Source organism: Corvus moneduloides, chromosome 1, assembly GCF_009650955.1.
Source record: "Corvus moneduloides isolate bCorMon1 chromosome 1, bCorMon1.pri, whole genome shotgun sequence".
NCBI lineage: Eukaryota > Metazoa > Chordata > Aves > Passeriformes > Corvidae > Corvus > Corvus moneduloides.
Window position 1 is genome coordinate 65,377,994 of NC_045476.1, and position 25,043 is coordinate 65,403,036.

Here is a 25,043-nt window from a genome sequence, read left to right on the forward strand (position 1 = left end):
GGCTTAGTTTAACTGTGCTCAGAACTGATGATGCTGCAAGTTGTGGCTTCCCTCCTGAGAAACCTACAAATAAAACTCTGTGAAGAAATGACTTTTTGCACAGCTGCTAAAAATTTCCAAGATAATTAACCAAAATTGAAAAATACACCACTTTCTTGGTGAGCTGAAAACCACAATGTCATTTTGGCCAAATATAAAAATTTTAAATCTTGAATATATAAACCATTTTTAATAGCTTTAAAGCAAAATAGTCCTTTTACTTGCAAAATTAAAGCCCATTTCAATATGATATGGTGGAACTTTGAAGAAATGATGAAATGTAATGTGGTGAAGGTCTATTTTGACATGCATTTTGAGACCACCGTGGTTTCAGGAGGAATATGAAGAAGAGCAATTTCTATCAAAAGAGCTGTATTTTCAACTTTTGTGTTTTTTCAATTTAAGAATATTTTCATAAATATCCTTCATACCAATGATTAACCTCCCTTGATTTCTTTCTCTGTGAACTACATATACTCTTTTGGGTTATTTTTTTAGTTTGGGTGTTTTCGTTTTGTGGGGTTTTTTTTGGTTTCTTTTGGTAGCAGACTCTTCTATAGCAACTAACTGACTTTATCTCCTACAAAACCTCTCCTCAAATGTTTGCATTATCATTTTATTTTATAGCTAGGGGAATATTTTCAATCTACAATGAAGACAACAAGCTCTGTGCCCAAGCTCAGAACTCTAGCTCAGTCATAACTACCACCTGTGATGAGCATGATGAGTTTCAAAAGTTCAGGTGGGTGTCTCCCACACAGCTGATGAGCATGGCACTCAAGCTGTGCCTGGGGGTGCTTGCCAAGGACGATGAGGCTGCCATCACGTTGGAATCCTGCAACAGGACAAATGAACTTCAGTGGTGGGAATGTAGAAATGAGACACTTGCAACCCATGGCAAGGATTTGTTTCTCAACTATGGCAAGGGCAAGGGGAAGAAGGTCAGGCTGTCCAAATCCAGCAAAGGGAGCAGGTGGAGAATCCGTGGAAGTGCAGACAGCGTGTGCTCTCAGCGCTATGAGGGTGAGTACTGAAATTCCATCTCTATGTTTTGGTAACTTGACTGCCTCACCTACAAAGCATTCCACTGACTGCCTGACAGGCAGCAACCACTTTCTTAGTGACATCAGCAGAGCAGCTAATTATAAGTAGGGTGTAGAAATGAAAGGTGAATATATCTGTATACTTTTCAGCAAATACAGCTGTATACATTTCTGCGTAACTTGTAAAGTGCAATTCTTTCAAGTGATAAAATGATGAAGGCTTATTATGTAATCAAGGAAGAAAGCAAATTCTGTTTGTACAGCAACAGCAAAAGGAAATCTAGGACTGTTTTAAAATACGTCTGAACAATTTGTAGAAGAGATGATTGTGTTATATTTGGTTTTTTTGTTGCTTTTATTTGGTTTGACCACTAATGATCTCTAAGAAGTTAATTTCTAATTTAGATAGATGGAATCCCCCATTAACATCATTTACCTAGTGTTTCCCAGGCCTAGTAAATCGAAAAAGTAGAAAAAAACAAAAGGAAAAATGGTTCAGGATGCAATGTTTTATCACCCTGGGAAAAGACCACTAGAGAGTAAGATCACCTTTTCCTACAATTTCATGGCTCTTGGGCTATGTAGAGGGGGCATTCAGGATCAAGTAATCAATCTCCTTTCTATTGTGACACTGGTAGGTTGGGAATTTAAATAACAATGGAATGAATTTTTGTTGTACGCTACAGCTGTTCCACCGGAATGAAGTTAGTCATAATTTTGTACAGACAGCAGCAAATTAGTGATGGATAGTGATGGAAGTATCACTTCCTAGCAGAGTCCTTGCAAATATAAGATATAACTTCCTCTTGTGAAGACAAATAAAAATATTGTGATATCTGTCCTTTCCAAGTTTTTCAACCATGCAAGGGGAAAAGAAAAAGAGAATATATACATTATCTAAGGACAGAAGTGTGTATGCCATGGGAGAGGCTGAGTCACAGGGACCTCTGACACAGTAGTCCAGAAAGCAACGGCATGACAAAGTTAAACAGAAATTAGTTTGAGGCCCAATTAAGTGTTTGAGAGTCTTAGTTCTGAATATTTTCCATAGTCATACCTGTTTGTCACAACAGCCTTGTAAAGATTCGGGGTAACAAAATCCTGGTGTGTTGAGCCCTGCATGACTCAGCTTTGTCCATGGAAAGCTGCCTGTGAATGTCACTGTGGTGAGCATCCGATGCCAGCTGACTGCTGAGTGTTGATCTCTGCTTCTCTCCATAGACATCTATACACTGGGAGGAAATGCCTTTGGTGCACCCTGTGTGTTCCCTTTTAAGCACCAGGGGAAATGGTATGCTGAATGCATCCCTCGGAGGAATGATGCAGACTCTCTCTGGTGTGCAACTTCTTCAGATTTTGATAAAGACCAGTTGTTTGGAAACTGCCCACTAAAAGGTAATTTATTTATAAAAATCTCAGGAAGGCTGTTAAGCAAAAGTGTCATCCACTCTTGTGGTCAAAATCTCCTTGGGATGTGGAAGTAGCATTGGACAGTGAGCTGAATTCTGGCTCGCCTAGTCCACTGGTGAGCCATGCAACGAGGAAATGAGGCATCTGCTCCTCACTCTCACTGTCCTACCGTGTTCCCAAGACTGGAACATAGAGGGAGTATTCTGAGGGTGATGATTGGCACTGATGGATAAAGGAAGAGAAAAACCCTAGGACTGGAAGGGTTCCTTCCTAGAAGGAAGTGCAGTGGATGAGGAAGGTGAGATACACCAGGAGACTGTGGTGTATTATAGGATGGAGGAGAGAACACGAGGGCTTGAAGGGAAGGGTGCAGGACACAGGCAGTGACCTTCACGTGCATTCAGTGCTCCAGTGCTTCCATACACCTACAAATAATACAACACAGCTTTCCAGTAACCCCAACACTAATTCCCTACCCCTTCATCCCCACTTCACATGTGATTATGTGGAATCTATAATTTCTGTCATATTGGGTGGTCTGGAAGAGCATAAGAGGAGTCTGAATGTAAGAAAACTTCTATATGGTGAATAGAGAAATACTTGTAGAGATAAAATATGTCAGTGAGTGGGTTCATGTGGACTGAAATGTGAGAGAAGTAGATGAGCTGTATAAATAAAAAGAAACGGGGTCAATGTAAAAATTAGCGTTTTAGGGATAAATAATTCCATATGTAAATGACATTGTTAACATTGAATAGAAAAAGTATATTTATGTGAGGCCAAATGTATATAAAAATTATCAAATCACATAGTTACATAGTTTTAGTCTGAAGCAAATATTTACATCTCTTATAGACACGACCCACAATAACTTTTGGAAAACAAATCCTGTGACAGAAACCCGCTATCAGATAAACTCAGAATCACTTTTGACATGGCACCAAGCAAGAAAAAGCTGCCAGCAGCAGAATGCAGAATTATTAAGTATCGTAGACCTTCGTGAAGAAATGTATTTATTAGGTAAAGTAAAAAAACCCTAAAATATAACAAAAAGTAATGCACTGTTTTGAAAATGTAAGTCAGCTTGAAGTCTTTAACATGGATACTTACATTCATCTCATAAAAATATGTCTCAGTGACATTCTTAGAGGAGCTGCCCTTTTCTCACACAAACCTGTATTAAATTAATGGAAATAATCTAACCCGTATAAAAAATAAATCCCTCATGCTTTAAAATATTATTTCCAGTTTTCTTGAATAACTTAAAAAATCATAGGCATTTAATAGCCTGACTGTTTGTTTCTTTTGGCCATTTAGGGCTCACTAGTGACCTGGGCATCAATGCAAAGCTCTGGACTGGTCTCTACAATGCACTTGACAGTGGCTGGCAGTGGACTGGGGGAAGTCCTTTCAGATACCTCAACTGGGCTCCAGGTAAGTGCACTTTTCTTAAATGATGATTAACATCTGGGCCGAAATTTCCTCCCTCCCCTTTCCTCCCTGCCCCCTCCCATCCCTGGCAATGCCCTGTTGTCACATCTCTTGGGATTTATCACTTTAAAGAATAATACTCCGGTGGCTTTGCAGCTGCAAAAGTCTTGCACATTCCCTCCTGTGAAGAGATGAAAAGTTTCACTGTTAACAGAAGGATTCTCTTCGTCTTTTTTAAAGGAAGTCCCTCTGTGGAATCTGGAAAAATATGTGGGACCTTCCAAGGTAGGAATGGCAAATGGGAAAACCAGATGTGTGATCGGAAACTGGGATATATCTGCCAGAAGAGAAACACTTCCTTGGATTTTTTCACCATCACCTCAGGTACACTGGTCAAAATCTAAGGCTACTTTTACATGCAGTGAGAAATATTGTGAGGATGTCATATATGAAATGGCATCATGTTGTCAAAACAAAAGGATAATGCTCGTTGGCCTGGGTCAAATACTGAGAACACATTAATTTTCTGGCTCATTTTAAAGATGACATCTAAATGTTGTTCATCATTTGGAAAAGAGCCCAGGGTTCCAAAGCAGGCAGGATTAGGTGTTTAGCCATGTTATCCAGACCATGAAATACTGATGAATATCCTCTGCTCTGAAATATACTCTAAACCAATGTCCTGCTAAAAGATGTGAGCAAGAGTTCATGCTCCCCTCCTCTCTGTGGCCCTTTTTATTCTATTCTCAAAGGAAGAAAATCAGAATATGCATCTGGAAACTTTCTCCAATTGAATTCCCTTTCCACTTGAGGCAGACTAGGTCTTATCTAAGTGAAGAAATAGGTGTGAAGTTGCTTCACCTGGGATTTCCCAGCATGCAATTAACTTCACACTCCACTTAAATATTTGAGTATACAAGATTATGTAGCTCAGAGAATGCATGACACATGCATATCCTGTATTTCTGGCTGCATCCAGGCAGTTCACTTGGAAAAGTTTCTGACCCTGCTAACCTCCAAACCATGTCTGGATGTTGCTTAGGGGAGTACAAGTTTGCCCAGGTCCAAACCATGTCCAGGGAGCATCAGACAAAGAGATTGACCACACACCAATGCTGGGCACACATCGTCCCCTCTTCAGTTCTCTCTGTAGGTGCAGCAGATGTGAACATTTCCAGCAATGGAAGGTGGGCTGGCCATACTAAATTTATACCAAGAAATAAGTGCTGAACAAAGCGTACGGCATTTCTGTGTAGCTGGAATTTCTGGTATAACATTTCTGGTGCAACATGATTGTGTCTGGACTCTTTGATATATGATTTGGGCTGTGTGGGAGCTCCAACCAGCTCCTGAACACCTGGTGTTTCCAGAGAAAAAAATATAAAAAATCTACAAAATTCACCAAGATAGAGTAGGAAAAGAGGCCCTTTTCTGTGGAACATGGCTGTTCTCTGTACCCAGAGCCTCACTGAGAGAGATTTAATGTGGAGTTGTGTCCTGTACATTTGCATGCCAAATTACTCTGTATTTACTTAATCCTGTAAAATAGTTTTTTGGGAGCTCCAAGCACAAATGGGAGGGAAAACTTTGTTTTGTAATTTTTGTACCCTCAGACTTTGGATTCTCTCCTCTTCCAGTATGTGCTCCAATATTTCAAATTCATATTAGTGCAGGTAATTTTCTTTTTGATGTAAATAAAACACTGAATAGAGCTGATCATTAATGACATAATTTTTTTAGGTGATTCAAGGCATTTTAAGTGCCCCAGGGAATGGGTGCCCTACGCAGGTCATTGCTACAGAATTTATAGAACAGCAAAAATATGGAAAGAAGCCCAGTCTTCCTGTAGAAAAGAAGATGGAGAGCTGGCGAGTATTCATAATATTGAAGAGTACAGTTTTACAGTGTCACAGCTTGGGTACAGTGAGTATTCCTTCAGGTCACTTTTTTTAATCTGGGATTATACTGTTGCTATTATTCATTCAATCATTGTAACCATGATTTTATATTTTCTTTAAATTCTTCAGTCAAAAGTGGGTGTGAGATGTAATTATTTCATTGTAAGAAATATCCATACCTACAATTAATTTTGTGTTCCCAGAGCCAGATGATGAGCTGTGGATTGGCCTAAATGACTTCAGGGTTCAAAGGTACTTTGAATGGAGCGATGGCACACCTGTGACTTATACCAAATGGCACCATGGAGAGCCAACCCACACTTGGAATAAGGCAAACTGCATCCTTATGAAGGGAGAGGTAAAAATCCCTTCTCCACTCTCATGCTTTCTTCTGTCCTTCTGCCCCTCAAAATGAAAACATCTGTGATACTAAAAAAAAAAAAAAAAAGACAGAAAGAGGAATGCTGGTTTTAAAAATATTTATTAACTTGGTTTAATTTAGGATATCTTAGTGTGGAGGAATACTTGAGACCAGATCTAGGAAGGTGTGTGATGCACCAGAAGCAGTGCATTGCATGGAGACTTAGTCTTCTCTGAGACAATTCCCATCTGAAATTGGTTGAAATAAATCATCATCCACATTGAACATGATTGATCATAGAGGAATAGATTCTTGGAGCAGGAACTTTCTAACTTTTTCTCTAAAACTTTGGAGGTTCATATTACTGGGGGCACAAAACCAAATTCTATCTTGTTTTACACTCAGTATATAAAAAAAGTGTAATATTGTGGAAAAAGACTTACACAAGACATATTTTTCATATTTTATGTTTGGTTTATCCAGCACTTCCTTGCCATAGTCATCTGGTTATATGAACATAATTGATGCTATGCTGGTGAGAATAGGGAGGAATAGAATGTTTCCTTCCTACTCTCATCAGTCCTGGCATCTTGAATACATCCAACCCTTATTCTCACACCTCTGAGGAAATGTGGCCCTTACTGTACGTATTTGGGAGTTTTGGAGAAAAAACAAGGCAAGGAAGAAAGCTGAAACAGTCTCAGCCATAGGAAGAGAGAAAGGTTCTTTCTGAGGATGGTGAATATTCTTGTTGGATCTGAATTGTCTCTATCTTTCACTCCTCTTTTTGGTCTCTTCTTACCCTACCCAGGATGGATCCTGGGCTGACAGTGCTTGTGAAATGAAATTTGGCTACATCTGCAAAAGGAAACCCTTGGCTGAAGAACCAGGGGAAGTTGAAGTTACCTACCCAGGCTGCCAGAAAGTAAGTGTAAAACAAAAGCAGCAAAAGGTGATTGGAAGTTACTTTCACTCCCATGATAATAACTATGACAAGAGTAAATTATTTTGACTGTTCTTGGTGGAGCCTAGAAAACTGTTAATTTCATATGTATTGATACTTAAAGGGAAACTTCTGCTTTATTTAACTGAAATGTAGATTGACTTTTTTTTTTATTCCCTTACAAGTACACTTCACTCAGCTCTCTCCTACTGCAGAACTGGTAACTGCACCCATAAAAGCCACTCTCTGCAGAGCAATCTTTTCAGGGTGTAACTCACGTGTCATGGGTTGCACGCCTTCTCAGTTCTATCAATCTGCCACAACAATCAGGAATATTTGAGATAACTGTTTTGCAGATTGTGAGCTTCTGCAACAGCTTATTAGGCAATGAGAAGGCAGAGCAAGCTTTACACAGGGAGCTGCAAAGCGGCTGTGACTGCAGTTGCCGGCCCCAAGGCATAACCACAGCTCACTGCAAAGACCCCTTGTGTGTCCGGTATCAAGGGACAAGACACAGAGTTATGGTTACAAAAGCTATGTTTGATTAGCCTCTTGGTTTCTTTCATGGCCTTTGATATCAGTTTTCACTTGGGGTGTGGTACTAAGGTGGGTTTTGGAAGTGCACAAAGCTATGCAATCTGACTGCCTCTCTGCACATCTCTGCTTCGACACTGACAGGGCTGGATGAAGCACGGTTTTTACTGTTACTCCTTGGTGCAGCTGCCAGCAACATTTTCAGAAGCCAAAAAAGTTTGTGAAGAAAACAAAGGTTACCTGGCTACTGTGAGAGACAGGTATGGAAACATAATTCCTGTCCTTTTATGTGTGTAACCAGGATGAAAGAGTTAAACAGAAATTTCTTCTTACTTAACAGTTATTCATATCTAGTGTGTCACCACTCTTTCCCAGGAAAATTTAAGGTAGAGATAATGAAGTATTGCATAATACATCAGGGGCTTTTAGGTCATCAATACATTCAGGACATTGCTACTACATGCACTGTTGTTGCCTCCAGGAATTAAAAAACTGGGTCAGCCACACAACAACCCTAGATTGACAAAAAGTTTTAAAACTTTTTGAACTAAAAATGAACAGATAAACCTGAAACTATTTATTTATCCTGGAGTCAAGCTTTTCAGCCTTTTTTTTTTCTTTCTTTGCAACACCCAGATCTGGAAGAGTACCCATTTTGGAATAAAAGTAGATTTTTTTTCCCCACAATAACAAGATTTAAAGACCTAGACCTTATCATAAAGCTCAGTAAAACACTGTAGCTGTTGTTCATATAGAATGAGAAATACATACTCATTAACTCAAGTATTGTTTGGCTTTTGTTACTCATTGTGCAGTATAAAAGGTGAATAGAATCGTCCTAAATGCTAGACATAAGAGCAAAAATGTAAAAAAAAGCTATTTTGTATGATAATTAGAACTACAAAAGTAAGACAATTACCGTTGCTTCATTTCACACATATTGACAAATCACCTTAATGTTACCAGATTTGCTACTATGAACTGTTTGAAGAATGAATAAATTCTGATAAAATGTGATACAGCAGTTTGGTGCTTACTCTTCACAGATACGAACAAGCTTTTCTGACCTCCATAATTGGATTCAAACCAGAAAAATACTTCTGGATTGGTCTTTCAGATGTGGAAGAGCACGGGACATTCAGGTGGGCCAGTGGAGATCCTGTCACCTTCACTCACTGGAATATGGGAATGCCTGGTACGTGCTGTGGGGGCCATTGAGTTCCTGCTCTGGGGAAACACAAAGTGGGAGTTTGAAAGCTAAAAAGTGGTTTAGAAACTCTTCTGGCATAAAGCAGCAGAAAGGGTAATGCAACTTTCCACTTGTGCTAAAGGGATTAGATCAGGCATTGCAGTAACTCCATCTAGAAGATCACTTGGGACTGCACATGTCTGTTGGTATCATTAGGTCTTTGATGGGCATTTTTAAGTGATTCCTAGCATAATGTAAAAGGAACTTACATTTAAAAAAAAAATCCTTTAATGATTTAATGGGAATGCACATGAGCCATTGTGAGCTGTTGGTATCCAAACACAGTGGGAACAGGTTGCTCTTAAATAAGAAGCAGATATTTTGAGAAGATGTAGTCATCAATAAGATTTAACAACTCTATGTTTTATAAAGGAGGAGAGTCAGGCTGTGTGGCCATGGCAACAGGAACTTCAGCTGGACTATGGGATATTTTGAACTGTGAAGAAACGAACACATTTCTCTGCAAGCAGCTGGTGGAAGGAGTCACCCCTCCTCCTCCTCCAACAGCATCCCCTCTCCTGTTTTGCCCAGATGGATGGCAGTCTATTCCTCAGAGCAGCTTCTGCTTCAAAGTAGGTGTTTCATTTCTGAATGCAAGTGTTTGCCATTTAAATAAGAATATGTTCGGTGCATTCATGGAAGATGGATTTTACCCCGCCTATCTGATACACAGTCTGTGGTAACATCTCCAGCCGTCCCCAAGTGGTACAGCTGGGAAATGTTGGAAAAAGCTGTATGAGTATGGAACTGAAGTTTGGAGCCACAGGACGTCTGAGATGATAGGAAAAACAAAGTTTCAATAATCAAATAGATGCCCACAGGTTGAACGGTTGAACAACTAAATAGTCAGTGATAGAACTAGACCAAAGGATCAGAAGAAAGATAGAAGCCCATATTTGTGTTTCTAAATATCTGTAGTACCCAACACAGTGTTTAATTGCCCACTTTCTATAGATCTTTCAGGGAGGAAGGGAAAAAATGCAAACATGGTTTGAAGCAAGAGATTTTTGCAGAACCATTGGAGGAGATCTTGCATGTATCCACAGTGAAGAAGAACAAAATCTGATAGCTAGACTGTAAGTATCTGCAAAGTCCATCATTTAAATATAAGAAAAAAAGTTTTTTTGAATTGCCTTTCTGAAAGACACAAAGGATTTCTGGTGATCAATTTCTTCTCTACAAAGATGGTGTAAAAAGTGGCAGAAAAAAATGGGTAAAAAGGGGTGGGCAAAAGGTTTTCTTGACACAGAAGGTGTCAAGGTGGTGCCATGCACTAAAGTTGCCTGAACATAAACAAAATTGAGACAAATATGATCAAAATTGGTTTTAACTGAAGTTAATTAAAAGAGAGAAAACTGGTCTTTTTACCTCATTTGTAGCCGATCAGTAGATAAAATACTCTTGATTAAAAGAATATTTTGTGCTAGTTTCTCACCTTAAGTAAGGGGGGAAAATTGGAAGCTAAGAAAAGCCTGACCTATTCCTACTGATGTGCTTATATAAATGTTTAAACCATGACTGCAGACACGTCTGAATTTGGATGCCTAAGCTACTTGGTGGAACCCAGATCTTTAAATATATTTTATTTAGCTCAGTATCTGTGGACTTACAGCATTTGTGATCTTTCCCACAAAGTTCTGTGTTTCACTGCTTCCTGCCAAGTGCAGTGCCAGGCTGTTTTTCCCCACATGACAATTGAATGATTATTTTATATGATTGTCTCAAATTATACTTGAAGTATCAAGTATACTGAGAATAATGTAATGCTATACATTCCTCTTTGTTTTTTTACACTGTGTCTGATTGTCTGTATTTGTAATCATTCAGAGACAGAGGTTATATTCACTATTCTTACTGGATGGGTTTAAGTGCCTTGAACTCTGATGGTGGATTTACATGGAGTGATGGCTCACCAGTGAGTAAATAATTTGTTATTCCAGATTTTTGACTAGTTTTTTTATGTATCTCTTGGCAGAGAGCTCTCATAACTCTACAAAAGGTGCAAGTGATCTTAAGTCTTTAGTACCTGATTCCGCTGTAGGAATTAGTCTTAAATCTTCTGATAGTTCATAGTTATAGATAAAAATACAACATTTACAGTAATGAAACGTGATGGAGTATAGCTCCTGATTTAAGCAAGTCTGATTGTGTTAATCTCTATATTCCTATTTGTCATTTGCTGCGAGAAATAATTTTGTGCATTTACACAAACTCAGCTTTGCTGCTCTCGTTGTCTTAAGTAGATCACAATCTGCCAGGCCCAAGGCCATATGGCAGCACCAATGGATTGTCTTGGGCTGGAACATCTGAGCAGGATAAACAAGGCAGAAATCAGAGAACATATTTCTTTCTAAAGCTTGACAGGAGAACATCAACTCTCCTGGTCACAAATGGGGCAAGAACTTTTTGGCTTATTCACATGGCTTATAAACACATAGGTGAATTATTATTTTATTCAAGTGTCATGCACTTCTCCTTAAAATGTCTGGCATTAAAGAACAAGATGGACAATGAAATCAAATGAAGTACATTCTTCTTTAAGAGGATGATACAAGACAAGTGTTTCCTTTTAAAAGGAAAATAGTAACAAAGTTGTGTTTCCATTACAGGTAAATTTTGAAAAATGGTCACATGGAGAACCAAACAATTATGATGGGAATGAAAAATGTGGTGTATTTACTGGCTACCTCAATATGAACTGGAACGATTTATTTTGTGAACACATGCTGGACTATGTTTGCCAAATCAAAAAAGGTAAGATAACTTCCTGCCTTTAGGAACATTTAGAGGTAGATAAGGACATCCTTCCCAGGTCAGATGACATTATCTGTATGTGCATGTATTAGAGACAGCTGTGCCATCAATCACAGTAAAACAATTTATACATTTAATTTCATTAAAGGCAGTAGAAAACTATTAATTAATCCATGAAGTACATAGGCAAGTTTGGAATGTATATGCAGTATGTTGGAAAAGATAAACACAACACCCTGATTTGGGCATAGTTTCTGTCAGCTTGACTTATGATGAGCTCTAATGTGCTGTTTTGCTGAATGTAGCTGTTTTTTTCAGACACTCTGAGAAATTCTGTGACAAAAATGAGAATATACTGAGTAACCCTTAAGATTGTTACTAGGAATTAAAATGCTAATTACTGTATAAATATAACAGAGAGAGCTGAGAAACAAAATATACTCAAATACTGATTTATATTGCAGGAGCCTCACTGAAACCAGAGCCTAATTCCACATTCAGTAAGTCTTGTGCTTTCAATGAAAAAAATTAATTAACATGTAATGAAGTTAATTTCTATTGCAGGCTAATTAATGTTTTAATTTGCAGATTATGAATACGTTGTTGGTGAAGATGGCTGGATAATATATAAACACAAGGAATACTACTTCAGCAAAGATGCAATGTCTATGGAAAAAGCCAGAGGCTTCTGCAAGAAGAATGGTGGTGACCTTGTTGTCATTGAGACTGAAAGTGAAAAAAATTTTCTCTGGAAATATGTAAGAAACATGTTTGGTTGAAAAATGCACCACTTTGTTGTGAACTGAGGCACCTTTTTTCAGCTGGTTTGTGAAATATTAGAAAGTGGTCCCCATCAAAAAAAAAAAAAAATTCAGTGCCACCTTCCATCCCTTCATGGGCTTATCTTCTTAGAAGCTTTATTATAATAATTATTTTGATAAATTGCTGTATGTAGACAAATTCTCAGCTTCCTTTCAAGAATGCTCTCAGGGTGAAAATTTCAAAGACTTTGCTCTGTTTAGCTGAAAGCTGCAATTACTAATTATGGTTTTTTTTCTAACTCATTCTTTGCTCAGAATTCAATAAAAGCTCTTTGTCAGAATACACAAAGTAAACGGTTTAAGTAAGAATATTTTCTTACAGGAAGAGAATGGTCTGGTGATGATATACTTTTTTGGAAATAGCTTCCTACTATTAAAATCAAATTTGATTACATTCTTTCTTCCACATGACTAAGTGCAAACCCCCATGATTTACTTACAGCCTTTCAGCAAATTCTCATTAAGTTTTCCTAAAACTCAAAAATATTGCTATAAGCCTGCTTATGAGATCTTTCTTGCCTTAACATAGCTTTTTTCCCATTTATTTTTCAGATAATTTGCTTCTTCTTCCCCCCCCGCCTCCCCCCCCCAGTTATATACTGAGAATTGGAGGAAAATTTTGCATTTTGCAGTTTGGGCACATAATTCCAACAACTCCCTGCACGTTATATACCATGCAATTGTGCAACTAAAACTACAGCATTTTTTTAACTTTTCTGATTTTATTTGAAATCTGTTTTATTACAGCTAATTAAATTTGTTTGTTTGTTCGTTTTAGGTTTTCTATAAAGACTGGGGGAATAACTTCTATATTGGCTTAAGTGTGAGCCTTGACAGAACATTCCGGTAAGTAAAAACAAATTAATTTTGTCAGACTCATAATGTACTTCCATTTGACATGGTTGGCTCTAGGAGACAGTTGAAATTCAATGACTGACACAATCTACAGCCATGTCCTGATATAAAGTTTTAAAATGGGATTCTGCTCCTCAGAAAAGCACTTCTCCCATCATAATTTCACTATTTATTTCCACCTCTTTTGCTTCTTTACCCCACGCTTGAGTTCTGAGGCCGAGATGTTTGATCATAGTAAGTGAGGCACCATCCTCTTTTCTTTGCTGGATGAAAGAAAAAGTTGGGTGGAGGTCTCCAGCACATTTCAGATTGTACTTGCAGGCATTACTTAATGTTGAAATGATCAAAGAAAAAGAACCCTAGAAACCTGCAGTGAGAGGCATCAAAGTGATTTTTAGACGTGAAATATCAATACTGGAGAGACCTGGTCTGGATTTGCAGACGGTTGTACTCTGAGTTTGGGGCAGGACAGCTTCAGATGACATGGAGTCATTACTCTTCTAGAAATGTCTTTGGAAACAAAGTGCTCTGGAATTGTCTTAAACATCCCCTGGAGCATTAGTTGTGTTGTAGACATGTCTCCTGTGGCACTCCTCTCTCACCGCATCTTTTTCTAATGCATTCTTCTGAGATTCAAAGCTTGGTCAGAGGAGTCTCAGCGTCTTCATTTTAGTCTTTCTTCTGTTGTCACAGGTTGCCTTTGTTGGCCACAAACCACAGACCACAGAGACTCTATGGTCTCAACTCCTGGAGCTTCTGCTTTCTACATCACATTCACTGCCCAGATAATTGTCGTTTTCCCAGTCCTCCCTTGTTACCTCACTAAGCTTCATTCTCTTCCCTGTTGGATGATGGTGCTTTACATTTGCTTTACATTCTTTCTCCTGGTTTATTATGTACTGGTTTTTCCAGTTTGATTCAGGAGGTTTGCAAGCAGCTAGGCATCCTGATGATTTCCTAATGTATAATTTGCTTGCAAAAACACACATGCAATTACTCAGTCTCCGAAGGTGGAAAAACATTAGATTGTTCTATCATCTGAAGATTGTCAGTCTTGGCTGATTCATCACTTGACTTCCAGCACACTGAGGCTTTTTCACTTTTTTCTTGGCTACTTTTTGAAAATAAATTTGTGAATCACCAAGCTAGGAAATGATTCATGCATAATTGAAAAAAGAAATAGCTAATAGGTGTATAATATTAAAGATTTCCTATGCTTAAAATGGTTCCAAGTGGTTCCCAGCACATGGTTCAAGACTCTTTCTTACCCTACAAGATCTTATAGTATAGCTTTTCACCCAGGAAATTGCTAAAATAAGCTCAAGTGTCTGTTTCTGTGCTCCAGAGAAATCCAGATCCGGTGCTAGACTGGTGCATTTCCAGCACACTATCAGTGTTCAGAGACCAAGAGAAGCTGGGACCACCAGTAAAGATTATTCATTCAGACCTAGTCCAAGTCAACACTGTAGGCAGTTGATATGAAAATATTTTTTACTAATTCCAAGTGGAAGGTCTTGTTTTCCTTTTAGCAGAGAACAACATGTGTTTGTTAGCTAAGATAGAGGAAACTTAAAATATGCAACTCAAATGTATCCTTTGAAAAGAAATATTAACTAATTCAACTTAGAATTATAATTCCCTCAAATTACTTCTTTCAGGTGGATGGATGGAACATCAGTGAACTATGTTGCCTGGGCTCCAAATGAACCCAATTTTGCAAATAATGATGAAAACTGTGTGGTCATGTATACCCATACAGGTGGGTGCTGTAACAACATTCAATCTGCAGGGTGTGCCTTAAGCCTGGGAGGGCTGCATGGGCAAGGCTGGGTGGGTTATCATACTGAGCAGGCTGATGTTTCATAGTGTTCAAAAAGCAAAGGAAAATAAATTGTAGTCTCTTCTTTTATTTATGTACTTTAAAAAAATTGAATGCTACGTAGCTAACACATTGAATTACACCTGCAATTTTGTCAGAAAATTTCTAAGTGAACAAATCAGGTAAGCATCAGACAATTGGCAGATAGAGCCAGTATTGTTTCTCCTCTAATCTCTGTCCATTTTATGCCTACCTCTCCAGGACATCAGCTATCTGTTGTCATTTGTGCAGTTCCTAAAAACTGAGGTTTGGGCATGGCTTGGTTTAGTGTTAAGCAATGCTATACAATATTTTAATTAAAATAAAATATTCTTTAAAGTCCATTAATACAGAGAACTGGATTTGTGTCTATACTAGCCAAGAACTTACTCTTTTTTTGGAGTAGTAAATCTCTTCTACTTTTAAACATTTCTAATCTCAAAATCTATAGCTGAGATGATCTTCCTAGGCTCTCTTAGAGGTGAATGGAAGAGCAATTTTGGGGAGTAAATATTATGTCCTTTGGGAATCTTCTTTTAGATAAGATGAATTATGTCCCTAACTTCTCTGAATTAAAATGACAATATCTCCATTAAACACTAGGTGTGAATAATGCTGTAGGTTGTTACCTTGTAACTGCAGCTAATGAAACCTGTTATTTTCTTATTCATTCCTGATCTACAAGATGGGGATGATGATGTTAATGTTATCCTCTTAGATCACACTCCAATAGGCAGAAAAGATAACAGAAAACTCTAAGACTGTGAAAAGCTCAGGTAGTCAGGTAACCAGGACTGAGTGCCGTATACAGACAGATTCCAGAGACATTACAGATCTCAGAGATTTAAGCATTTGAACTGAAACTCCCCTTTGCCAGTGCTGTGGTTTTGCAATATTGAATATCTCTGTTTCTAGACAAATTATTTATATTCTAAATTTTGCTGGAAACCTGAATATTTCAAGGAAACAGACATACAATTACTTATTATTCCTGGGGGAGAGAAGAAAAAATGCTGTAACCAGTTTTACTTCCTATGATAGATTTTCTCTAGGAAAGGACACTTTTTATCTCAGTCTCAGTTGCATTTTGTTTTGTTTTGTTGGGGTTTTTTAATTCTAATTTGCTTTCAGGTACGTGGAATGATCTCAACTGTGGCAGTGTTGAGTTATTCATCTGTGAAAGGCTTAACAACACTGTTCGTCCAACTGTTGCTCCCACTTCACCACCACCAAAGGGTGGGTGTCCAGAAGACTGGCTCCTCTTTGATAACAAGGTGCAGTATGAAATGTCAATATACTGTATTTTCAAAAGAGCAGAATGAAAAAATCTTTGAATCAGTTTTTCAATTGTAGTAAGGTTTTTAGTTATCAGAAATTATGTTCCTTTTGTGTGTATTTAAAGACCTTAAAATTACAAATCCTGAAACAGAAATTACAGCCTCTGTTGGGATCACAGCAGTTATGAGGGAGATCTTGAGGTGTACAAGAAGAAAGTTTCATCTTACAACAACTCTACATGAGGGAAGTTGCTCACCTGTCTTTGGCAATGCAAAACACTAGTAAAAATACACGTCTCATTTACTGTGCTGAGCTCTCACATGTTGGCTTGACACTTACTCATCCCTTGCGTACTGTACACTGGCTCTTACGCCACCAAGGCACCTTCCCTCGAGCAAATTTATCAGTTTTTTTCTATAACTAAACAACTTAAGGATTTTAAATAATCCAGTTATAAGATTCGCTGTACTTTTTATGTGTAATCAACCTTCTCAAAAGACAAAACTTTGGGATACGAGACTGTGTGTAATAAAATCCATAGATTTTCATCAATGAAGCTTTAAAAGGTATAAAGCAACTACAGTACTAGTAATTAGAATAATTACACCTAGTAATGAAGATAATTCTCAATAGCATTGTTTTGTCTAACTTTGCTGTCTTCCCTTCGGTTGAGCAAAAATACTTCGTTTGATAGAGATCTTTTATTTGAGATCCACTGGCTGTTGTCTCCCTTTTCCTTTTCTCTCTCAGTCCTGAGGAAAAGTCACAAACACAGTGTCTTCCATTTCATGGTGCTCTCTCTCTTCCTCCCCTCCTGGAAGAGGAGCTTCAAAGGCTCTTCCCTGGACTCTCCCCTAAGTGTTTATACACCACTTCTGACCACCTTCCATTTTCCTCAAGTTTTCCACAAACTACCTGCTTAACTTTTCAGTTGCATGTTTCAGGTAGCACATTTAGGTTGCTTGACTCTGACAAAGCTGTCTAATGACTTAAATCTCATAAGATCATATTACAAGAAATGGTAAATTCATGGCTTTCTTTATAATGTCAGAATCATTTTCTTTCTGTGATTATCCTGTGAGAACCAAATCTGGTTTGACAAATAGGGCAACAGAAGACGAGATATTTTGCTCCAATAACATATCTTATCCTTTTTTGTTTTGTTTAAACTCAGAAGGTTTAATGCAATTTCTGCTGAGATCAGTAGACTGACATATTCCTTCTTTTAAGTATATGCTAAAATATCGGGCTTTATACTCACTTTCTAGTAGAGGTCTTCTCTGTCATTTAAATCTAAAGACAAGCTAGAAAGTACTGTTAAATTGAATAACCTCCCTTTTTACATAAAATATCCAGCTAAACTTGTTTGTTACAAACAGACATATTTTCATCAGAAATTAAAACAGCATCTAAATTCAGATTTGGCACATTTCTTTTTTCAGTGTTTTAAAGTCTTTGGCCTGGATGAAAATGATACATTGACATGGCATGCTGCACGGAACAGCTGCATTGATCTTGGAGGAAACCTGGCTACTATACCAAAAAAGGAAGTGCAAGGTATAAAGTACCAATATTTTGACTCTGATGAGACACCATGTAATTTCTGATAAAAAGATTAAAAAATATGTAAGGGCTCCTGCCATATATGCTCTTATTTATTCCATATTAATATAAATTTATGCTGAATGATAAATTGCACCTTTGGAAAAATGCTTGCATAGGTTTTAGGGTCTTGATTAACTTTTAGAGTCATAGTTTGGAGGTTAATACAGTATGTACCGCTTAAATATTAAAATTTTTTATTAGAGGCTTGCCATATAATTAAATGTCCACATTTCCTTTTTTTTAAGGAACTAGATGATCTTTGAGGTCACTTCCAACTCAGGTCAATCTATAATTCTATGTACAAAAAGCACACAAAAGGAGTAATATCCAAACCCAAATCACTGGGCATGTAGCTGCTGAGCCAAATGCTGTTGGTGTCAGTGGAGAACACATCCTCAGGCAGCAGCAAGCTCCAGTGCTGGAGTCCCAGCTTCCCCCTGTTCCCCTTGCTCTGCTGGACATCAGCACCTGCTGGTCTTGCTGCTCAGCATGTTGCAGATGTTTTAAGAGATCTCATGTTTGCTCGGGAGATGTGCTGCCTCAGGTCCTGAGGGACATGGACCATCTCCTACCTCACTCCATCAGTGCTTGTGGTTTATACTTCTTTTCTGTAGCAGAGCAAGGAAACTATTTTAGTGGAAAGTCAGTCTAGTCAGGAGGTAAGGAGAGCAGCATCGATCATTCCACAAAGCTGAGATCCCTGTTCATACATACTTGGTTATTAAGTACTTTTATTTGTGTTATTCCTGTTTAGAAATGAAGTTATTAAGTCAGGTTAACAAAGAAGTTACCAAAAAAGAAAAGGGAGTGCACAGTCTGTGGACTCATTTTCTACATACCAAGGCTTAGTGAATTCATGTTAATTTCTGTAATACATCAGAACATTTTCCATGCTTCCTCAGATGATGAACAACACAGAAGAGTGTACAAATAAATTCCTCTTTTATTAAAAATTTGCCCATCTTTGCATTTGTAAATACTTTTTTCCAATTTTAACTTCAGATGACTGATGTTAAACATCTATTAATAGCTATTTATTTTATTTTGGTCATAAGATGGCCACCTTATTATGAAAGAAATCTCATCATCCTGGTTCCAGACACTTCAAAGTCAGTGGTGTTGGGGAAGAGTGCATTCGGTTTCTTTCCTTATACAATTTTTCTTTTTTCCTTTCAGCTTTCCTTATGTCCCTCTTAAAAGATGCTGCAACTGATGCTTGGATTGGACTGAATGACATAAATCAGGAGCACACATACTTATGGACAGATGGAAGCCCAGTAGACTACACAAATTGGGCAAAAGGTTCCCGAAGTTATTACAGTATGGTAAACATCAATTTCTGTTTGTCACTTAAACATTACAATTTTTGTAGATGAACAAAATGTATGTAACTACTAAGTATTTTCTGTCTTTTCCTTTATGAAGACTTTTAGTACTCTTGTTGTTTTTTAAAAGCAGAGTAGCCATGTGGGAGATCTATCTACACATGTTTTTCCAACCTCTGTATTTGTCATGGTTCTGTATGAGTCCAGACAGAGGTTTTGAAGCATTACCCAAAACTCAGACAAGTGAGCAATTTCCCTCATTTTACCATGACTCATCAGGGTATTCAAATTAACCATAGCACAAACTATGTAATGTTGGGATGTGGTGAATGTTATTTAGATTTGATGAAAATACTCAGATAATTGCATGCATTGACAGTTCTTGGCACTGAGCCTTTCAAGATAAATGCATTGAACAAAATACTCTAAAGAGGGAGTCTGGGTCTTCCTTTCTAATATTTATCTTCCCTTAATCTTCATTCTGAAAAATCCCTTCTATATGCGTTGAAACTTCTGGCATGTCTATACCTTTTTGCGTGTAATTGTAAGACAAAACTCAGTGTTACTGAGTAATTGTGAAATAGCTAATGTTGAATACTGCCCAATATTATTACTTCTACACTCCTGTGCTACCTTTACCAAGTTTCTCTCTTTTCATAAGAGAATTGCTTCACATTCAGCTAAAATCAAAGAAGTTTTTTGAGGTCCAGCTGCCATCAGGCTAGAGCTGGGTTTTGGGATCTCCAGGGCTTCTCCATCTCAAACATGCCTGTGCTTTCTGCAGGCTGTGACTATTCCCTTGCAGAAATCACTTCACATACAACTTCTTTCTCTTGCAGACAAGACCTGGGCTAGTGCCAGAAGGGGGGTTGGAGATAGCATAACTGATGTGAGATGGGGACAGCTACTGCCTCCTCCTGAAGGAAGCCATCCATGTCTTCCCATGCTGTGGGAGGAAAATGAGGAAGGTAAAGGGTCCAAAGTGCAGCAGAAAGGGTGTGGGAGGTGTCTCCCACAAAGGGTTGTTTCTGACAGCCTACCTCTACATTACTGCACTGTCGTGACCCCTTTGCTTCCTAGTCCTGAATTGGGACAGAAAGAAGAATTCAGCTCTCCAGGTAAGCTTCAGTGCTGAGGAGAAGTTCCCCATAACCTCCAGGAAAACAGCAGCAGAGCTGTGGGCCAGCCTAGGACACACATAGGAACCCGCACACTTGTGTGCACAAACAGGGCCACGCACAGAGTTACGTACATCCAAACACTCCCAGACACATCCTCCTGCCTCTGTGCAGTGCTTTGCACCTCCCTCTATCATCCAAGTGCAAACCTTCCTAGGGCTGAGTTGCAAAGACTTATTGTCATATCATGTGCCTGACCATTGCTTGTATGAATTTTATGACCTCCATATTCCTCTGTATGTGCCTGTATGTGATACATGTGTATCCAGGAGAAGTAGGAATGTTCCCTACCTATCCACATTTTTTTTCTTGTTAATTTCATTTGTCTTGTAGGATGATTGTGTTTTTATGATGAAGAACCCTATTGAGCAGGCAGGAAAATGGAAAGATGAAGGATGTAAAGCAAGCAAAAGTTACATCTGCCAAAAAAATTCTGGTGAGTTTTCTTTCACCACTTTCTAGTAGACCTGGTTTATTGTGGCAATTTCAAACTGGTGCTAAAAGTGACTTTCCTGTGATTCTGTCCTAACCTAACTGAAGTGAATGACAGTATCACATTCGTTATGGACCATTTTAACAAGATGATCACACATTTTAATTTTTTGGAGAAAATCTCTTAACTTTTTCTATTTCAAAGACCAGACCAGTAAATAACAGAAAAATAGATCTATGCATCATCATGTATTTTACTACTTTTGGCAATCAAAAAGTACTGTCTTTACATCTTCAAAACTGGAATTTTTAATGTTATACTAAAAACACTGCAACTTCTTTATTTTTTAAAACTGCCCTGCTTGATTTCCTTTACACTCTTTCTCAGACAATTTCAGCAGCAGTGGTTACATCCTTCTGCCTGCTCATGGTGTGTTTATCATACCCTGTTCCTTGTCAGAAATATAACAAATGCCAGTATATAATGGAAAAAGGGAAGGAATTGTTCCCTTTAATACCCTACATTGGTACAATATGGTTTAGGTAGGTCTTGTGCTTACAAGGCATATATCTGCGGATGATACAGATATTTATGCTACAAGGTCATTCTGAAAAGTGTTAGAAAATTTTGTCATGGTACATGAAAATGTATCTTTCATCACTGTAGGGATTGTTTGGACATATCTTAATTTGTTATTGCAGTTTCTCTTAATTACATGATGGTTCCAGTATACTAGATATTCTCTCAGTGTTGTAAGTCTAAGCCAATACAAAGTTAGACTTTTTGGCTGTTCTTTTGCTTATTACAGACCCCAAACTGCTGAACTCCCAACCCACAGTTCCGGTGTTTGGTTTTAACAATTATGGTGATGACCGCTATGAAGTCATCAACTACAAAATGAGCTGGGAAAAAGCAGAGAAGAACTGCAGGGACCAGTCTGCAGAACTGGCCAGTGTCCTGGATCCTTATGCTGAATCTTTCCTGTGGTTACAAATACTAAAGCATGGGGAGCCGGTGTGGATTGGCCTTAACAGCAACATGGTGAGTCCACCCAACACTTGTGACAGTCATACCGATACCTGAGATGAGCTGTTGGTCAGATCCACAAACATGTGGCAGGAATCAAAATCTTGCAGAGAATTCTGACTTCCCTCAATTTGAGGGGATTTACACATTTAAATGTTTGTCCATAATGTAAACAAGAACTGCCACAGCCCACAATTCAAAAGCCACCAAGGATGTAGCTGCAGTACTGAGTGGCTCCAGTGGTAAAAGTGGTGATGAAGTTCTCACTTCCTGTTCCATGGTCTACCACATGCTCCTGTGGTGGAGCAGTGTTGTTTCTGAAGGCACACTGTGGAGCACTCCACAGGAAAAAAAAATGTTAAAAATAGTTCTTTGTGAGTTAAAGTTTTTGTTTCAATTCACAGCCCAGCAGTACAAGAGCTTGTGCTGGGCAATAGTGGAAAGAGCAGGGCTCTGGAAATGGGGACTCCTTAGGCTGGCTCTTGGAGCTGAAGCCAGTGCCTCGTGTAAAACTGCCAAAAAACTCAGCTAAGAGTGCAAAGGTCTGAAATGGGAAGCAGCTAACAGAGGCATGTAAAAAAAGACATGGATAAATATAATGTAGCTGGTTATTTTTGGAACTGAAGCTGGGGGGAAATCAAATGGAGAGAGGTAGAGCAAGAACTTGGTGGGACACAGGTCTGAGAAAGGGCACGGGTGCTGAGGTGAGAGGAACCAGAGCTGCACCTCAGTGAGAGCACTGGGAAACTGGGATTAGACAGGAATCTGGAATAAAGCATGGCCAAGGGTCTCGAAGCAGACAGGAAAGGAAATGGCACGAAGAGCAGGATGGGAGCCTGCCTCCAAAGATCACTGGAGAAAGGATCTAGGCTGCACAGGATGGGGTGACAGAAGCCATGGATGTGACTAATGCCAGTCATCTGCAAGCACTGGTGAAATCCACTGACAAAATACATGCTTAGCTCATCTCTGGTAGCTGGTCCCTGCAAGACCCATAAACTTACCACAAGCTCAGTTAACGTGGGTGGCAGGTGTCTGTGGTCCAGCCCCAAGGAAACCTCACCAGTTTTTCTTTCTCCAGTGAAACCTCAGATTTTTCTCTTTGCTTCCTAAATACCTAGAAAAGCCTGTGTTAGAGGAATGATGACAATAGCTTCTCTGCAATCTTTATTTGATCTGTGTGTATATGTGGACACATTTGATTAAACCTTTATCTGTATATTCACATTTGTTACCTTTGCCCATTTAGGGATTAGACAAATGGTGTGAATTGAATAATGTAGGCTAAACAAATGTGCTAAATGTGCTAAACAAATGTGCTAATGTGCTAAACAAACCTCTGTAGGACCACTGCCCTACCTGCTGTGGAGAGTGGGAGTCTGGACCAGTTTCTTATGTATTCATGTTATAATCTTGTGCAAGAAACCATGATTCTCATTTTTTCCTAATTTTTGCATACATTCAAGTGTAATCTTAAATGTTCTTCCAATCTAATTCTTGTATATGACATAAACATAATTGTCATTTGCTTTTAGAGTGGTGGCCAATACGTATGGTCAGATAGAAGGAGGAGCAGGTATCTTAACTGGGGCAGTGGAGAACCAAATAAAAACAAAGCCTGTGTCTATTTAGATTTGGATGGTTTTTGGAAGACAGCATCTTGCAATGAAACATTTTCATCTCTCTGTAAGCAATCCAATGGTAAGTTCTGAATAGGAAAAATGTGATTTGGGAGGCTGGAATTTAAATTAAGGGCTTTATTTGAATTTAGTTTTTCCACATATGCAAATGTTGTGATAAACAGTGTATGGCTTGTGATAAACTCTTACTTTTTTTTAAGGAGTCAGATTCAGTCTGTCTTGTGTGATTTCCAGACATTTCATTTCACAGGCCAGTCAACACATGCACATCATAAGGACAGCTGCAATATTTCATGCCACATGCCATAGTGGTTTTTTTGCATCCTTGTTTGTCAAGAACTACAGAATCGATCAACTTTAGCCTAACTATAAATATAGTTTAAAATATAAATATATATATAAATATAGCCTAACTATAAATATATTATATAAATATATAAACGTATATGATACACTTTTATATTTAAGAGTATCTTTTGAAATGTTGTGAATTAAGAAACTTCTGTCAGTGTATCAGCCAAATCAATTAATTTGTTTGTTGCTTCTGCTCAAATACTTTAGCACTCAAATATTGCATGCAATTTTCATACATGTTTCAAATTATATAAGAAATTTATAATTTCTGCACCATATTTCACAACAAATTTTGTACACATTTAAGGTCCATTTTGGCTTTAATCAGGTGATGCAATAGGCTATAAATTCTGCTTTTACATTGATTAGGATGTATGATGTACAGGGGCAGGCACAGACAACTTCTCTGACTGACCTTTCTAGAAACAGGCTAGACACAAGCCACAGACTTGTGGTGTCAAGATCCCTCATGTATGCTGACTCATTCCTCATTCTGTTTCACAAATTTTAGGTAAAAATTGCCATGTTGAAGACAATTGCAGTTAGACTGGTGTAAGCCTCCTTTAAGCAGACTGGGGAACCAGCTCCAACCAGAATAGTTTATTACTAGTTTGTCATGCTTAATTCAATACTTTATCATTAGTTAAGTCTATAAGATATTCCTTTTCCTGGAATACATGTCATATTTGTAGAGCAGATGTGTGGGGCAGCAGTGGCTTTTAGACTCCACTGAAACCTGTGTGTGTTCTTAATAGAGTTAATCCCTAGTGAACCACCGCAGCTTCCTGGGAAGTGTCCTGAACCGAAGCGTGGTAGATCCTGGATTCCCTTCCGTGGGCATTGTTACTATGTTCACACCACTTCTGAGGAAAGCTGGCCTGATGCTTCCATGATGTGTATTCAAATGGGTAAGTGCCCTTTTTTTATTAGGATATTTTACAGGTTGTTTGTGTGTTTGGCTTTTTAATCCAGAACCAAATGATAATCTGTGATGTGTGTATGTGTGTA

General features: G+C 38.3%; 1 protein-coding gene across 1 annotated transcript in view; it reads left to right on the plus strand.

Moving 5' to 3' along the window:
- The window catches only part of LOC116446205 (macrophage mannose receptor 1-like), a 32,102-nt gene that overhangs the window by 1,257 nt on the left and 5,802 nt on the right, over positions 1 to 25,043 (plus strand). Inside the window, exons 2-26 of the mRNA XM_032113579.1 lie at positions 667 to 1,062; positions 2,304 to 2,477; positions 3,348 to 3,512; positions 3,810 to 3,926; positions 4,164 to 4,307; positions 5,664 to 5,846; positions 6,025 to 6,179; positions 6,994 to 7,107; positions 7,804 to 7,919; positions 8,706 to 8,854; positions 9,281 to 9,480; positions 9,863 to 9,984; positions 10,736 to 10,823; positions 11,518 to 11,662; positions 12,127 to 12,162; positions 12,251 to 12,420; positions 13,262 to 13,329; positions 14,997 to 15,097; positions 16,328 to 16,470; positions 17,917 to 18,031; positions 19,256 to 19,404; positions 20,916 to 21,018; positions 21,824 to 22,056; positions 23,577 to 23,742; positions 24,791 to 24,943. Coding sequence (XP_031969470.1) covers positions 667 to 1,062; positions 2,304 to 2,477; positions 3,348 to 3,512; positions 3,810 to 3,926; positions 4,164 to 4,307; positions 5,664 to 5,846; positions 6,025 to 6,179; positions 6,994 to 7,107; positions 7,804 to 7,919; positions 8,706 to 8,854; positions 9,281 to 9,480; positions 9,863 to 9,984; positions 10,736 to 10,823; positions 11,518 to 11,662; positions 12,127 to 12,162; positions 12,251 to 12,420; positions 13,262 to 13,329; positions 14,997 to 15,097; positions 16,328 to 16,470; positions 17,917 to 18,031; positions 19,256 to 19,404; positions 20,916 to 21,018; positions 21,824 to 22,056; positions 23,577 to 23,742; positions 24,791 to 24,943 — 3,705 coding nt within the window. The remainder of the gene's footprint in view (positions 1 to 666; positions 1,063 to 2,303; positions 2,478 to 3,347; positions 3,513 to 3,809; positions 3,927 to 4,163; positions 4,308 to 5,663; positions 5,847 to 6,024; positions 6,180 to 6,993; positions 7,108 to 7,803; positions 7,920 to 8,705; positions 8,855 to 9,280; positions 9,481 to 9,862; positions 9,985 to 10,735; positions 10,824 to 11,517; positions 11,663 to 12,126; positions 12,163 to 12,250; positions 12,421 to 13,261; positions 13,330 to 14,996; positions 15,098 to 16,327; positions 16,471 to 17,916; positions 18,032 to 19,255; positions 19,405 to 20,915; positions 21,019 to 21,823; positions 22,057 to 23,576; positions 23,743 to 24,790; positions 24,944 to 25,043) is intronic.